This window comes from Theropithecus gelada, chromosome 1 (genome assembly GCF_003255815.1).
Source record: "Theropithecus gelada isolate Dixy chromosome 1, Tgel_1.0, whole genome shotgun sequence".
Lineage (NCBI taxonomy): Eukaryota > Metazoa > Chordata > Mammalia > Primates > Cercopithecidae > Theropithecus > Theropithecus gelada.
In genome coordinates, this window is record NC_037668.1 from 44,220,908 (window position 1) to 44,238,189 (window position 17,282).

The 17,282-nt window shown below is 48.9% G+C and overlaps 1 protein-coding gene across 3 annotated transcripts in view; it reads right to left on the reverse strand.

Moving 5' to 3' along the window:
- SPATA21 (spermatogenesis associated 21) overlaps nucleotides 1–17,282 on the reverse strand; it is a 49,793-nt gene extending 32,511 nt beyond the window's left edge. Inside the window, exons 1-6 of one of the 3 annotated variants that reach the window (XM_025370140.1) lie at nucleotides 16,986–17,274; nucleotides 10,754–10,933; nucleotides 7,330–7,481; nucleotides 4,184–4,391; nucleotides 1,402–1,685; nucleotides 1,000–1,048 (exon numbers count right to left, since the gene is read on the reverse strand). In XM_025370140.1, coding sequence (XP_025225925.1) covers nucleotides 1,000–1,048; nucleotides 1,402–1,685; nucleotides 4,184–4,391; nucleotides 7,330–7,481; nucleotides 10,754–10,882 — 822 coding nt within the window. In that variant the 5' untranslated portion in view covers nucleotides 10,883–10,933; nucleotides 16,986–17,274. Of the gene's footprint in view, nucleotides 1–999; nucleotides 1,049–1,401; nucleotides 1,686–4,183; nucleotides 4,392–7,329; nucleotides 7,482–10,753; nucleotides 10,934–12,628; nucleotides 12,764–16,985 lie in introns of all 3 variants that reach the window. The other 2 variants (XR_003117031.1, XM_025370149.1) reach the window with 2 other exon arrangements.

Genomic DNA, 17,282 nt, shown 5'->3' on the forward strand with positions numbered 1-17,282 from the left:
TCAAAAAAAAAAAAAAAAAAAGGAAAAAAAATAAAGAAAGGCAGCTTTTGATATTGTGGAGGCTAAGCCATGTTTGTATGCTGATGGAATCATCCTGTAGTAATGCAGAGAGGGATCATGTGGTGGGGGGAGGGGACCAGAGCTAATGAATAAATGGGGAGACAGCCATGGGACCTGGGGCCCATCTTCACAGCTCCCATTGCAGCCAAATCAAGGCAGGGAGTGTGGTGGGTTTGGGAATGCTGCTTCTCATCTGATGCTTCTGTTTGTCGGTGACACACGGGTGAGATGAGGGGCGTGGGGGATGCTGTTGTGAAATGATGACCTGGAGCAGAGGGGACGGCGGTGTGGCCATGGAAAAGTGAGACTTGCCGGCAGCATCCGACATGAGTGGTTACTGCTTGAAAGTGAAACCCGTCAATAAGACAGGATGTTCTCCAGCCCGCGTTGAGCTGCTTAACATGGATACAAGGCTGGGTGGGTTTAGCCAGGGTGGGGTTTGCCAATGAACACAGCAGGATGAGACAGGGCAGGTGCTGGCAGGGCATGCTAGTGACTGTGTATTTGCAGGTTGCCCGGTCAGGTCAAAGAACTAGGAAGTGGCAGAGCCGGGGGAGGGGAGGGTGTCTGGGAGAGGTTGGGGAAGCCTCCCAGGTGTTCAGGGACACTTTGGATTGTGTGGCTGTGGCTGAGGGCAAATGGGTGGAAGAAATCCATGCTGATGTGGAAGAAGCCACCACCTGGGATGAACCCAAGGGCTCCAGAGTGTAAGAGCATTCTTGACGCCCACTCAGAATACACACACATGCAGACACACAGGCACACACACACACGTGTGCACATCCATGTGCACTTTCACACAGCCACACACACCTTCCTCAGTTTGACTCCAAATAGGGGTTTGACGTGCCATATCTGCCTCTGCCCTTTTCCTCCTCCTGATCCCCCCTGCCCTTCCCCTACACAGCCCGTCCCCATCCCCATTATGGCCCTACTTACTGGTGGAGGAAGAGGCCCCGGTGCTGGCTGGGTCTCCACAGCCTCACCCCTGAATAGAGGAGAAACCCGCAGGTGGGGGAAGGGCTCAGCTGAAGGTTTGCCCTCCTATCCTCCCCTCTCAGCCCCGAGGACACCCACTTCCACCCCAGCCTCATCCCCTTGGCCTTCTCATCTCAGGGGGCTCCTTATTTCCCCACATCCTCATGTACACAGGCTCACGGAACCAAGCATTCTGGTATTCCAGCCGTTACACAGGTGAGGAAATTGAGACCCAGGGGAGCATGACTTGCCCAAGGTCCTCTACCGAGTCAGGAGCAGTCTGGACTAGAATTCACCTCACCTGAAACTCTGCAGAAGGGCATCCTTGTTGGGGGCAGGGGATGGCACTGGAGGGTGACTTACCCTCCTTTTGTTTTTGTAGGTCCAGGCGTGGATGGCAGGAAGGAGCTAGCTGTCTTTTCCTCTGCAGCCACCGTGGATGTTGGGGGCATTGCTTCCTGAGAGCTGTCCCCATGTCCCCCTGGGCTGGGCTCTGGTGGAGCCTCCTGTGGCCTGATGTGTGGGACATCTGCCTCCTTGGGGCGCTTGTCTCCCAGTGGCTGGCCACGGCCGACCAAGGGGCAGCAAGGCTCTGCTGGCTGCACCATGTCTGCCTGGTGACCGAGGGTGGATTGATACCCGGGGCCCTGCCAAGGACAAGGACACTAAGGCTGGGGAGCTCCATCCTGGTTCCCAGGTGAACCTCAAAGCTCCAGGTGAACTGGAGACCAGTAATGACACACTTACTAGGATCCCAGCACTTCAGGCATCATCTTACTTAATTCTCCCAGTGCCCCTAGAAGGCAGCACAGGTACTCCTACATTTTGAGGGGTGAAGAAATTGAAGCCCAGAGAAGGCGTGGCCTACCCAAAGAACCACACTTCCCTGTGGGAGTGGAATGAGAGCATGGAAAATTGAGAAGATCCCCTTTAAATAGGATTTTCTTGTGTGTGTGTGTGTGTGTGTGTGTGTGTGTGTTTTATTTTTTTCTCTTTTTTGAGACAAGTCTCACTCTGTCACCCAGGCTAGAGTACAGTGGCATGAACACAGCTCATTGCAGCCTTAACCTCCTAGGCTCAAGGGATCCCCCTGCTTCAGCCTCCCAAGTAGCTGGGACTACAGATACCTGTCACCATGCCTGGCTGATATTTTAAAATGTTTGGTAGAGATGAGATCTCACTATGTTGCTCAGGCTGGTCTTGAACTCCTGGGCTCAAGCATTCCTCCTGCCTCAGCCTCCCGAAGTGCTGGGATTACAGGCATGAGCCACCACAGCCAGCCTTAAATGGGATTTTCTAAGGGATGTTTCAAAGAACAAGAATCCTTCACGAGGCTCCTTAAAAAGAGGGGTTTTGGCCAGGCGTGGTGGTACACACCTGCAATCTCAGAATTTTGGGAGGCCAAGGGGCAGGTGGATCACTTGAAGTCAGGAATTCATGACCAGCCTGGCCAATATGGCGAAATTCCGTCTCTACTAAAAATACAAAATTAGCTAGGCATGGTGGCTCATGCCTGTAATCCCAGCTACTTGGGAGGCTGAGGCATGAGAAACACTTGAACCCAGGAGGCGGAGGTTGCAATAAGCCATGATCACACCACTGCACTCCAGCCTGGGAGACAGAGTGAGACTCTGTCTCTTAAAACAATAAATAAATAAAGGCCTAAGTGGGTGGATCACATGAGGTTAGGAGTTCGGGACCAGCCTGGCCAGCATGGTGAAACCCTGTCTCTACTAAAAATACAAAAATTAACTGGGCGTAGTAGTGTGTGCCTGTAATCCCAGCCACTCAGGAGACTGAGGTGGGAGGATCACTTGAACCTCCCACCTCAACCTCCCACCTGAGGCAGAGGTTTCAGTGAGTCCAGATCACACCACTGCATTCCAGCCTGGGCAACAAGGCGAGACTCTATGTCCAAAAAAAAAGAAAGAAAAGAAAACAAAGAAAAGAAATGTGGTATATTGTTGTATATCCATAGAATGGAAATATTACTGAGCAACCAAAAGAACAACATGTTGATACACACAATACATGAATCTCTTTCTTTTTCTCTCTCTTTTTTTTTTCTTTTTGAGACAGAGTCTTGCTCTGTCCTTCAGGCTGGAGTGCAATGGCGTGATCTTGGCTCACTGCAACCTCTGCCTCCCGGGTTCAAGTGATTCTCCTGCCTCAGCCTCCCGAGTAGCTGAGATTACATGCGCCTGCCACCATGCCCGGCTAATTTTTATTTTTATTTATTTATTTTTTTTGAGATGGAGTCTTGCTCAGTTGCCCAGGCTGGAGTGCAGTGGCGTGATCTCGTCTCACTGCAAGCTCCGCCTCCTGGGTTCACGCCATTCTCCTGCCTCAGCCTCCTGAGTAACTGGGACTACAGGTGCCCACCACCACGCCCGGCTAATTTTTTTTTTTTTTGAGATGGAGTCTCACTCTGTTGCCCAGGCTGGAGTGCAGTGGCACAATCTCAGCTCACTGCAAGCTCCTCCTCCCGGGTTCACGCCATTCTCCTGCCTCAGCCTCCCGAGTAGCTGGGACTACAGGCGCCCTCCACCACGCCTGGCTAATTTTTTTGTATTTTTAGTAGGAGACGGGGTTTCACTGTGTTAGCCAAGATGATCTCGATCTCCTGACCTCGTGATCTGCCCGCCTCGGCCTCCCAAAGTGCTGGGATTATAGGCGTGAGCTACCGCGCCTGGTCTTTTTTTTTTTATATTTTTGGTAAAGACGGGGTTTCACCATGTTAGCCAGGATGGTCTCGATCTCCTGACCTTGTGATCCACCCACCTTGGCCTCCCAAAGTGCTGGGATTAACAGGCGTGAGCCATCACGCCCGTCCTGGAAACAAGACTTAAATGCTTGTGATGTAGGCTGGGGGAATAGTCCAGTGACCCACAGACTGAGTGCTTGACATCTTCAGGGCACAGAGGGGAGCAAACACTCTGTAACCCAGGCTGGAGTGCAGTGGCCTGAACACAGCTCATTGCAGCCTTGAGCTTCTGGGCTCAAGGGATCCCCCTGCCTCAGCCTCCCAAGTAGCTGGGACTACAGGTACATGCACCAGAATGGAGGGCATGCTGGGAGGGGGCTCTTTTACCTCCTCTGTGGTAGGTCATCCATACCCTTCTTCCCAGATCTCCTAGGAGGGTACCTGGCAGCTCTCAGGAGGCTCATCCTCCCCGGTTCCCCGGTTCCGTTGCCTCCTCTGCTGGCCCTTGATCTCCTTTCCGGAGCCCAGCTGCTGCAGCCCTTCAGGTCCTTCAGGAACCCAGGAAGGCAGCAACCCCAGCTCACTCTGATCCTGGCCTGCCTGCAGCTCCTGGGACCCTTCCTGGGGGACCCAAGAGGACTGCTTCTTCCTGGGGAAAATAGACAAAGTGACACTTCAGCTCCCAGACTGGGGCACTGCTCTATGTTCTTTTTTTTTTTTTTTTTTTTTTTTTTTTGAGGCGGAGTCTTCACTCTGTCCCCCAGGCTGGAGTGCAGTGGCACCATCTCGGCTCACTGCAAGCTCCGCCTCCCGGGTTCGCGCCATTCTCCTGCCTCAGCCTCCTGAGTAGCTGGGACTACAGGTGCCGCCACCACGCCCGGCTAATTTTTTGTATTTTAGTAGAGACGGGGTTTCACCTTGTTAGCCAGGATGGTCTCGATCTCCTGACCTCGTGATCCGCCCGCCTCGGCCTCCCAAAGTGCAGGGATTACAGGCGTGAGCCACCGCGCCCGGCCTGCTCTATGTTCTTATAGGGCTAGGCATACCATAGGTGCATACCTAATGCCTGGAGGGACAAATGGAGGACCCACAGGAATTCCCCAAATCATAGATACTTTCATGTCAATGTTTTGGGGAGTTAAAATTTACACTTTCAAAATTATTTGTAGAGACAAGGTCTCACTGTGTTGCCCAGGCTGGTCTTGAACTCCTGGGCTCAAGCAATCTTCCCACTTCGGCCTCCCGAAGTGCTGGGATTAGAGGTGTGCACCATTGCGTCCAGCCTAGAATTTAAGGTTTATAGTATTTTTTAAAGTATTTTTCAGAAAAAAATGAAACAAAAATGAGAACTGGGATGCAGAGAAGACAAGAGATTTGAGCCTAAGGTCATAAAGCTAAAGATAACTGTTCAAAATTTGAAGCTGTGTCTATCCGATCTCACTTTAGTATTCTGGAGTATTTCCTCCAAGCTTCTTCCTATGCATATGTATACTTATATTTTTTGAGACAGAGTCTTGCTCTGTCACCCAGGTTGGAATGCAGTGGCACGATCTCAGCTCACTGCAACCTCCACCTCCTGGGCTCAAGCAATCCTCCTGCCTTAGGCTCTCAAGTAGCTGAGACTATAGGCATATGCCACCGTGCCTGGCTAATCTTATCGTATTTTTTGTAGAGATGGGGTTTCACAATGTTGTCCAGGCTGGTCTTGAACTCCTGGGCTTAAGTAATCCTCCCACTTCAACCTCCCAAAGTGTTGAGATTACAGGCGTGAACCATGGTGCCTGGCCATTGCATACATATATATACATACACACACACACACACACACACACACACACACACATATATTTTGTTTTTTCTTTGAGATGGAATTTCGCTTTTGTTGCCCAGGCTGGAGTGCAGTGGTGTGATCTCGGCTCACTGCAACCTTTGCCTCCTGGGTTCAAGTGATTCTCCTGCCTTAGCCTCCCAAGTAACTGGGATTACAGGCATGTGCCACCAAGCCCGGCTAATTTTATATTTTTAGTAGAGACGGGGTTTTGCCATGTTGGCCAGGCTGGTTTCAAATCCCTGACCTCAGGTGACCCTCCCACCTTGACCTCCCAAAGTTCTGGGATTGCAGGTGTGAGCCACTGTGGCTGGCCTAGTCTACTTTCTTCAATTAACATCATAGCCTACATTTTTCCCATGCTAAAAATCCTTCAGAAACATGCTTTATATGTTTTTTACGTTCATTAAATGTATACAATTCCATATTTTATAGATAACCATCATTAACCATTTCCCTATTGTGTGGGCACTTCAGGGGTTTCCAATTTTTTAGTATTTATTTATTTTTTTGTAGTTTTAGTAGAGGCAGGGTTTCACCATGTTGGCCAGGCTTCTCTTGAACTCCTGACTTCAGGTGATCCACTCACTTCGGCCTCCCAAAGTGCTGGGATTACAGGCATGAGCCACCGCGCCCGGCCCAATTTATTAGTATTTAAGATAATGTGACAGTGAAAATCTTTGTGCATAAAACTGCCTGAATCACCAATTATTTCCTCATGGCCTATTTCCAGAAATGGGTGAGGATAAAGGTAGTTTCAAGGCAGTTTAAACAAATTGCCACGTTGATGAAACAGGTATGCCTAAATGGTTTCTGTTTCCACCAGCATGGTATGCAGTAGTTGTCTCAGTGGGCCTCGGACCTGGCTTGAGTTCTCTCTCCTAACTTTTCTTGTACAGGAGGCTATTTAGGAGCTTCTGGTTATAGTCAAATCCAACTAAGCCAGCTAGCCTTTATTATTTCTATTACCCAAGCCTTTCACGTTGCCTTCTTTGGCTCGCTCTTGATTTTCTCTTTTTGAATATATTCTTGCTGTAGAAAAGGTTAAAAATATATACAATTACATGTATATCTTTTATGTGTTCCTGTGTTTCCCAACCTTTTTTTTGTTCATTATTCTATTAATTCAGTGAATATATATATATATATATTTTTTTTTTCTAAGACAGTCTCGCTCTGTCACCCAGGCTGGAGTACAGTGGCGTGATCTCGGCTCACTGCAAGCTCCGCCTCCTGGGTTCACGCCATTCTCCTGCCTCAGCCTCCCGAGTAGAGTAGCTGGGACTACAGGCGCCCACCACCACGCCTGGCTAATTTTTTGTATTTTCAGTAGAGATGGAGTTTCACGGTGTTCACCAGGATGGTCTCGATCTCCCGACCTCGTGATCCGCCCACCTCGGCCTCCCAAAGTGCTGGGATTACAGGCGTGAGCCACTGCGCCCGGCCTTAGTGAATCAATATTTATAGAACATTTACTACGTGTCAGGCACAGTACTAGGCACGAGGGCTTTGAGGCTGAACCAGGTACATGATACTCCTCAAACAAGACACATAAAAGATGTTTGTGGTCTCGTTGGGGGAGTTCAGACAAAAGGTGAACACGAACTCCTTAGTGCAACCGGTGCAGTGAAAGAGAAGGACAAGGTGCTGTGGCAGGTGGAGCTGCCTTGGCCTGGGAGTTCTCCATTCTCTCTCCCTCGCAAGTGGGCTACAGGGCGTTGTCTCCTGGACCTGTTCTCTGGAAAGCCCCTCAGCTCACCCTGGTTTTGCTGGAGGCCTCTGCTCCTGTGTCCTGAGCTCTGAAGGCCCCTCCTTGAATGTGTCTCTGTATCTGGGCCCCTTCTCTGGCCCTCCTGAAGCTGATGAGAGCTGCTTCCTGCTGCCCACTTCCGAAGCATCTGGAAACATGACCTGGACAGAGATATCCATGGCACTGGCTTGAGGGCTGGCATTGAGTAGCCATTCTGGAGTGATCCCTCCCACTCGTCCCTGGGCACTCTCCTGGCCTCAAGGACAGGGAGATCCCATGCCTGACTGGGGAAGCTGTTGGAGAGGGGTGAGCAGGAGCCAAGAGGCAGAGATGGGGGCTGGCCCTGCTGTTGCTGTTGCTTAGCACTTAAGGCTCTGATACGAACTGGAGTCCAGATTAGTACCTGAGACAAGGGGATTGCCCTGAGGACAGCTTGAAAGAGCACCCTGGGGGACCCCAAGACTCTCACAAGGTCCAAGAGAGGCCTTTGACAATTCCCATGCCTTCAAAACACAGGCTGTAGTTTGAACTGAGTTTCTATTTCATTTTTTGAGAGAGAGTTTCACTCTGTTGCCCAGGCTGGAGTGCAGTGGTGAGATCTCGGCTCACTGCAAACTTCACCTGCTGGGTTCAAGCGATTCTCGTGCCTCAGCTTCCCGAGTAGGTGGGATTAGAGTGTGTGCCACCATGCCCAACTAATTTTTGTATTTTTTTTTTTTTTGTAGGCCAGGCTGGTCTCGAACTTCTGACCTCAAGCGATCCACCCGTCTCAGCCTCCCAAAGTGCTGGGCTTACAGGCATGAGCCACCGTGCCTGGCCTGAACTGGGTTTTGATCACTATCATGGTCTGTCACTCTCCAACTGGGTGACCTGGAGCCAGTGATTGAGACCCAGCTCCAAGCATCACCAGAGTCAGCAAACTCCAAACAAATGGACTCGATTAATTGCCCTTGATATAATACAAGATTCTGATGTGAGCTAATACTAACAGGCACCTACTATGAGGCAGGGCCTGTGCTAGGTGCCTTCTAGGGATTTGACCCAGTTAGTCCTCACCGTAAAACAAATGAGGCTCAAAGGGGTGCAGTGACATGCCCAATGTCATACAGGTGGGTAAGTGGTGGGACTGGGACCCCATGACGATGCTTGTTGAAAAAATAAATGGGTGGGTGAAGGCAGCCCTGAATGTTCACCTCTAGCCTCTCTCCTAGTCTCCTCTTCCTAGCTTCCTATCCTAGTCTCCTCCCTCCAGGCCCTCTCCCTGCCCCAGGGGAAGCGAGGATTTATAACAGAGGCTACAGGGAACATACCCAAAGGCATGTTGACTTTTTTTTGTTGTTGTTTTTTTTCTTGTCCTTTTTGTGGAGAACGCTATATTGCCCAGGCAGGTCTCAGACTCCCGGACTCAAGCTATCCTCCTACCTCTGCCTCCCTAAATGCTGGGATCACAGGTGTGAGCCAGTGCACCTGGCCTTTTTTTTTTTTTTTCAGTGCACCTGGTCTTTTTTTTTCTGAGAGGGGGTCTCACTGTGTTGCCCAGGCTGGTCTTTAACTCCTGGGCTCAAGCAATCCGCCCACTTCTGTCTCCCAAAGTGTTGGGATTGCAGGCATGAGCCACGGCACCTGACTGACTTTTCATTTTAATTAATTAATTTGTTTGTTTATTTATTTTTGAGATGGAGTTTCACTCTTGTTGCCCAGGCTGGAGTGCAATGGTGCAGTCTCTGCTCACCGCAACCTCCACCTCCCAGGTTCAAGCGATTCTCCTGCCTCAGTCTCCCGAGTTACTGGGATTACAGGCATGCACCACCATGCCAGGCTAATTTTGTATTTTTAGTAGAGACTGTGTTTCTCCATGTTGGTCAGGGTGGTCTTGAATTCCCGACCTCAGGTGATCCACCCGCCTCAGCCTCCCAAAGTGCTGGGATTATAGGCATGAGCCACCATGCCCGACTGGCTGATTTTTTAAATGGTGATATCTTTGGCCCTGAGGAAACTGGATGGGGAGGAGGCTCTTCTTTACGCTCTTCAGTTCATGCTACTTGGTACATTCAAAAAGAGGCTGGCAGGGCGCGGTGGCTCACACCTGTAATCTTAGCACTTTGGGAGGCCGAGGTGGGTGGATCAGTTGGGGTCAGGAGTTTAAGACCAGCCTGTCCAACATGGTGAAATCCCATCTCTTCTAAAAATACAAAAAAAATTAGATGGAAATCCCTTGAACCCAGGAGGCAGAGGTTGTAGTGAGCCGTGATCACACCATTGCACTCCAGCCTGGGTGACAGAACAAGACTCTTGTCTCAAAAAAAAACAAAAACAAAAACAAAAAAACGCTGGGCATGGAGGCTTACACCTATAATCCCAACACTTTGGGAGGCTGAGGCAGGCAGATCACTTGAGCCCATGAGTTCAAGACCGGCCTGGGCAACATGATAAAGCCTTGTCTCTACAAAAAAATAAAAAATTAGCTTGGTGTGGTGGCACATACCACACCTATAGTTCCAGCTACTCAGGAGGCTGAGGCAGGGGGATTGCTTGAGCCTGGGAGTTCAAAGCTGCAGTGAGCCATGATCATGCCACTGCACTCCAGCCTGGGTGAGAGAGTGAGAGCCTGTCTCAAAAACAAACAAACAAACAAACAAACAAACAAAGAAACATATTTGATGGAAAGAGGCTGAGAGGTGTGATGGAAGCTTAGGATGCAGGCTGGGCACTATGGAGGGGCATGGAGGGAAGCCCTGAGTAGCTGTCAGGAGAATAAAGCTGGGCTGGAGGCTGCAATGGGAGTTTGGAGGCCATGGAAGGCACCTAGAAGAGCAAATAGGCAATTCTGGGTTTGCTCACCCTGTAGCTCTTTCCGTTACAGAAGCCAGCATTGTTTTTGGGAAGCTTCTCTTCTCCATTCAGCCCATGGGGCTCAGTGGAGCCACCTATCACCTCTGTCTCCATTGTATCAAGAGATCCAGACCACTCCCCACTGCCATGGTGACTGGTTTGAGGGTGAGCATCTGACCACAATCTGGGCCAATGACAGTGATGCTAGAGACTTGCTTCAACTGTTGCAAAGAGGCTCACTTCCTGTTGGAATGCTAAACCAGAGTATGTAAGATGGGAAGATGTAATCCTGGAGTGGCCAGGGCAATCCCTGCCATCTTGCAGGGAGAGCTTGCCTGAGAATGAATCCAACACAGAGCAACATAGAGCCAAGAGATACTCATTTAGCACCTTGATCTAGCCACACCTGAAGTCTATGAATGCATTTGTCAGTTACCCAAACTGATGTATTCTCTTTTCTGCTTAATCCAGTTTGAATTGGGTTTTGTGTCCATTTTTAACAGAGTCTTAATTAAAGCAGCTGGGGAGGAAGCCTGGGCAGGGGAAGGGAAAGGTGCCAGCTAGGAATGAATGGATCAGAACATTGGGTACAGGTCCCTACCTGGCTGACTCCTGGTATGGTAGGCTCAACACCAGCCCGCTTTATGGTGATCCTCAGGCCAGGGCTTGGCTGGGTCCCTGGAACCTTGATTCTACCCTCTGTGTACATCTGGGTGTTTCTATTGTCCATGATGCCAGGGCCAACACAGCTGCCAATGGAGGGGCATCAGCTACTGTGCTCCTACAGGAGAAATCCAGTCAAGCTTCCCACCAAGCCCATCACCTAACTGCTGCTTCAGGAGCCCATGTGGAGCCTGTAATGTAGACAGCGTGGCTGGTGGGAAGAGGCGGGGCCAGGCCTTGAAAGGAGAGGCCTGCCTCAAAACCAGAGAGCTAGCCACGTGCCATTTACCCACATGCGTTTCCTAGTTCTCACAATGACCCTGAGGAAAAGGGGCTCTGGAAGGCACAAGACTTGCCCAAGATCCAACACCTGCTAGGTTGCAGACGAAGATTTGAACTATGGCCTGTTGAATCCCAAAACCCAGGCACTTTCCCCGTCTGCGACATTTCCTAAAGGATATTCTTTGGCATACTGGTCCCTTGAGATGCTCCATGGGGTTCCAAGGCTAAATGCCTTTGGAAAGTGCTGTGATAAGCAAAATGATACAGGCTCTTTCCTGTACAACTTCTCAGAGCCTTTAGAATACTAATATGCTTTTTAAAGAGAGTCCAAGAATGTCACAGCTGCTCCTGCTATAGATGAAAACTCCATGTTCTTAAATGGAGCTAAGGAACAGGAACTGGGGACATCTGTCCATCTGTCTCAGGGCCCCAAGGTCTCCAGTGGCAATCTGCAGTTCACCAAAGCACCCACACCCTGCCCTGGACACATCCTTTCTTTTTCTTTTCTTCTTCTCTTTTTATTATTATTATTATTTTTGAGACAGAGTCTCGCTCAGTGGCCCAGGCTGGAGTGCAATGGCGCGATCTAGGCTCACTGCAACCTCCGCCTCCTGGGTTCACGCCATTCTCCTGCCTTAGCCTCCAGAGTAGCTGGGACTAGAGGTGTCTGCTGCAACGCCTGGCTAATTTTTTGTATTTTTAGTAGAGATGGGGTTTCACCATGTTAGCCAGGATGGTCTTGATGTCCTGACCTCATGATCCGCCCGCCTTGGCCTCCCAAAGTGCTGGGATTACAGGCGTGAGCCACCGCGCCTGGCCTTCTTCTTCTTTTTTTTTTTTTTTTTGTTTTGTTTTTTGTTTTTTGTTTGTTTGTTTTGAGACAGAGTCTTGCTCTGTTGCCCAGGCTGGAGTGCAGTGGTGTGATCTTGGCTCACTGCAACCTCTGCCTACCAGGTTCAAGCAATTCTCCTGCCTCAGCCTCCCTAGTAGCTGGGATGATAGGCGGCTGCCACCATGCCCGGCTAAGTTTTGTATTTTTAGTAGAGATGGGGTTTCACCAGGTGGGCCAGACTGGTCTTGAACTCCTGACCTCAAGTGATCCACCCACCTCAGCCTCCCAAAGTGTTGGGATTACAGGGGTGAGCCACCGCACCTGACCATTTCTAAAGGCTTTCTTACTGTCTCTCCTCCACCTCTTTCATCCAACCTCATATTCAGCTGTGCCACCACTCCCTACACAAATTTTCTGTTTTAATCCAGGCAGGCTCCTGCAATCCTAGTCCCACAGATCCCAGCCTCTGTGCCCACCTCCCATTTTTTCTATCTTTCTAATAGCCCCCAACCCAGTCTTCAAGCTCCTCCCTCTTCTCCAAGTTTCCAACCATCTCAGCTCTCTCTCCAGCCACTGAATTCCTTTGAGGCAACATCAGCGCCATTTCTATGGGTACATGGATCCCCTTTCACTGTTAACTAGTTTCCAGGAGTAAATCCTAACCCCACACCCCTTCCTCCCATAGTGAGACCGTATGACCTTGAAGATCTTGATGGTGCTTCTTCCACTTTATATCACGGCAGGCCTGCCAGCATCCATGGAGGAATCTTCTATGTGCTGGAAATCTTTGTAAACAGTATTCTAACAGCCCCTGTGAGGTCAGTGGGTTCAGTCCTGTTTTAAAGATAGGGAAATTAAGGCTCCGAGCAATGTCTTGTCCGATACCACATGGCCAGTCTGCAGAGGAACTGGATTCAAACCCAGGCCTGTCTGACTCCCATGGCCGCCCATCTCACCATATCATTTTGTCTACAAAGAAGCTTAAGTCATTCATTCATTTCCTCGTGCAATCAATAACCATTTAATGACACGTGCCCATGCTAGGGACGTCAGGCCTTGGGGGATACACGGGGTGTCCTGACAGTTCCCACAGTTTACCAGGGACACAGAGGAGGTGCACTTAATAGCTGCTGACCCAAGTCCCCACTTCCTCTTCCTGTCCTCCAGGTCCTTCTTGCAGTTAGAGCTGCACCCCTACCATGCAAACCAGACCTCAGCTGGTTTGGTGGGGTGACCTCCCACCCCCGGTGCAGCTCTGGCCTCACAAAGGACCAGGCTCTCACCTGGAGCAGAAAAGTCAGGGCTGTGGCCAAGTCCTTCTCTCTTCCCTTGGAGTTCCTTGCCCCTCCCCAGCCTCTTTCCCATTAGGGTTCCCCTAACCTTTCCTGCTTCCTCTGAGTCTTTGTGTCTCAGGGGTGGATGAACCACCTAGGGAAAATCTCCCCCCACGCCCCTCAAACACCCCCGCTATTGTCCATTGTCTCTGCCTGAGAATGCGCAGGCTCAGACTTGGACTTCTCAGGCCTCAGTATTCCACAAACTGAAGTTTTACTGAGGTTTTACTGGAGCCCAGAGGGGTTCCAGCCCCTATCTGTCCACATCTGGAGCTTGCTAACTGTGAGAAGCTAGACAACGAGGGGACACCCCAACGCTAGTTAGAGGGGCTTGGAATCCAAGGGCAGAACAGGGAGAGAAGTTGACAAATATTGACTATGTCTCCCTTTCAGATCACTTGGGACCCTTTTTTGTTCACAGCTGTATTGAAATTTAACTCACATATCATACAATTCACCCATTTAAAGTGTTACAATTCAATGGCTTTTAGGATATTCACAGAGTTGTGCAACCCTCGCCCTAATTCTAGAATATTTCTATCACCCCAAAAAGAAACCCCACACCCCTTGGCCATCATCCCTAATCTTCCCACCCCAAACCCAGCCCTAGGTAACCACTGATCTACTTTCTGTCTTAGTGGATTTGTCTATTCTGGACATTCCATATAAATGGAATCATACAATATGTGGTCCTTGGTGACTAGCTTCTTTCACTTAACATCATGTTTTCAAGGTTCATCCATGTTGTAGCACATATCAGAATTTCATTCCTTTTTGTGGCTGAGTAATATTTCACTGTATGGATATACCCCATTTTGTTTATCTATTCATCAGTAGATAGAAATTTGGGTTGTTTCTTTTTTTTTCCTTTTTTTTTTTGAAACAGGATTTTGCTCTGTCACTCAGGTTGGAGTGCAGCAGTGCAATCATAGCTTACTATAGCCTCAAACTCCCGGGCTCAAGTGATCCTCCCACCTCAGCCTCTGAGTGGCTGGCTGGGACTAGAGATGCATGCCACCATGTCTGGCTCGTCTTAAAATTTTTAAAATTTTAAATAGAGGCGAGGTCTCATTAGGTTGCCCAGGCTGCTCAAAGTCCTGAGCTTAAGTGATCCTCCCACCTTGGCCTCCTAAAGTGCTGGGATTACAGGTGTGAGCCACCATGCCTGGACTATTTCCACATTTTAGCTATTACGAATAATGCTGCTATGAACATTCATGTACAAGTTTTTATATGAACATACATTTGCATTTCTCTTGGGTATGTACCTAGGAGTGGAATTGCTGAGTCATATGTCAACTCTATGTTTAGCTTTTTAGTAATTGCCAGACTTTCTCAAAGTGGCTGTATCATTTTACCTTCTTACCAGCAGCATATGAGTGTTCCAATTTTTCTGCATCTTCTCCAACACTTGTTATTATCTGTCTTTTTATTTTTTATTTTTTGAGACAGGGTCTTGCTCTATCACAGAGGATGGAGTGCAGTGGTATGATCATAGCTCAATGCAAACTCCGACTCTGGGGTTCAAGGGATCCTTCCACCTTAGCCTCCTGAGTAGCTGAGAGTACAGGTGCACACCACCACACCTGGCTAATTTTTAAATATTTTGTAGATGGGAATCTCACTATGTTGTCCAGGGTCTTGAACTCCTGGGCTCAAGGGATCCTCCTGCCTCAGCCTCCCAATGTGTTGGGATTACAGGTGTCAGCCACTGTACCTGGCCTTACTTGTCTTTTTTATCATAGCTATCCTAGTGGGTATGAGTGTAAAGTGTCATCTCATTCTGATTTTGATTTGCATTTCCCTAATGGCCAATAATGTTGAACATCTTCACGTGCTTATTGGCCATTTGTCTATCTTCTTTGGAAAAATGTCTATTCAGAGCCTTAGCCTTCGTCCTTTTTTTTTTTTTTTTTTTTGAGACAGAGTCTTGCTGTGTTGCCCAGGCTAGAGTGCAGCAGCCTAGTTCCAGCTTACTGCAACCTCCACCTCCCATGTCCAGAGAGTTCTCCTGCCTCAGCCTCCCTAGTAGCTGGGATTACATACAGGTGCGCACCACTATGCCTATCTAATTTTTGTATTTTTAGTAGAGATGCAGTTTTACCATGTGGACCAGGCTGGTCTCAAACTCCTGACCTCAGGTGATCTGCCCACCTCAGCCTCCCAAAGTGCTGGGATTACAAGGTGTAAGTCACCACACCTGGTCCTGTTTTTTTTTTTTTTTTTTTCAGACAGGGTCTTTACTCTGTCCACAGGCTGGACTGCAGTGGCATGAACATGGCTCACTATAGCCTTGACCTCCTGGGCTCAGGTAATCCTCCCACTTCAGCCTCCCAAAGTGCTGGGATTACAGGCATGAGTCACAGCACCCAGCCTCCCTTTGTCCATTTATATTGGGTTGTCTTTTTACTGTTGCATGGTAAATGTTCTTTATAAATTCTAGATACATGTCCCAAATCATATATATGATTTGCAAAATTTTTCTCCCATTATGTGGATTGCATTTTCACCTTTTTGTCTTTTGAAGCACGAAAGTTTTAAATTTTTGTAAAAGTTCCATTTATTGGCCGGGTGTAGTGGCTCATACCTGTAATCCTAGCACTTTGGGAGGCCGAGGCGGGCGGATCACGAGATCAGGGGCTTGAGACCAGCCTGGCCAACAAGGTGAAACCCCATCTCTACTAAAGATACAAAAAATTAGCTGGGCGTGGTGGCGCATGCCTGTAATCCCAGCACTTTGGGAGGCCGAGGTGGGCAGATCACCTGAGGTCGGGAGTTTGAGGCCAGCCTGACCAACATGGAAAAACCCTGTCTCTACTAAAAAAACAAAATTAGCCGGGCATGGTGGCACACGCCTGTAATCCCAGCTACTCAGGAGGCTGAGGCAGGAGAACTGCTTGAACCCGGGAGGTGGAGGGTGAGCCAAGATCGCACCATTCCACTCCAGCCTAGTCGACAGGGTGAGACTCTGTCTCAAAAAAAATAAATAAATAAAAATAAAGACTACAGATAGGGTGCAGTGTATACTGCTCAGGGGATGGGTGGACCAAAATCTTACAAATCACCACTAAAGAAACTACTCATGCAGGGCAAGGTGGCTCACGCCTGTAATCCCAGCTCTTTGGGATGCCAAGGGGGGTGGATCACTTGAGGTCAGGAGTTTGAGATCACCTTGGCTAACATGATGAAACCCTGTTTCTACTAAAAATACAAAAATTATCTGGGCATGGTGGTGCATGCCTGTAATCCCAGGTACTCAGGAGGCTGAGGCAGGAGAATTGCTTGAACCTGGGAGATGGAGGTTGCAGCGAGCAGAGATTGCACCACTACATGCCAGCCTGGGCAACAGAGCAAGACTCCGTCTCAAAAAAAAAATTTACTAATGTAACCAAAAAAAAAAATCAAAAAACAAAAAAACCTTAGTCATGTAGCCAAATACCACCTGTACCCCAACACTAACCTATGGAAAAGTAAATAAATAAAAAGGTTTGAAATCAGGAAGTGTGAGTCCTCCAACTTTGCTCTTTTTCAAAATTCTTTGGGTATTGAGTGCCCCTTTTATAAGTGGTTTCCTCATCTGAAAAATGGGAGAATTTCTCTTGGAAGTATCTATGATGGCAGGAAAATACAGCAGAGAAAGGTAAGTGACGTATCATCTATACGTCTGGAGGCTGTCAGGGAAAGCTTGTTCACATCACACCCCACCTTGGCCCTGCACCTACCAGAAATCAGCTGGATGAGTCACAGTGAGATTTTCCACCCCTGCTTACCACCTCGTACACAGGATGGACTCTGTCTGAGCCTATACTTTGCCTGTTGGCTCGAATTGGATTTGTTTGGTATACAGGGTAGTTAAACTGGGAATAGATGGCAGGTCCAATTATTCTCAGCAGCAGAGGTTTAGGAATGCATATCAGGAATGTCCAGCCATGTGGTTAGGGTTTGAGAATAACGCAAGGGGCTGGCTGACCTCCAACTACTAGACAGTGTCATTTCCCCCAGCTTGTCACTGGTTCAGT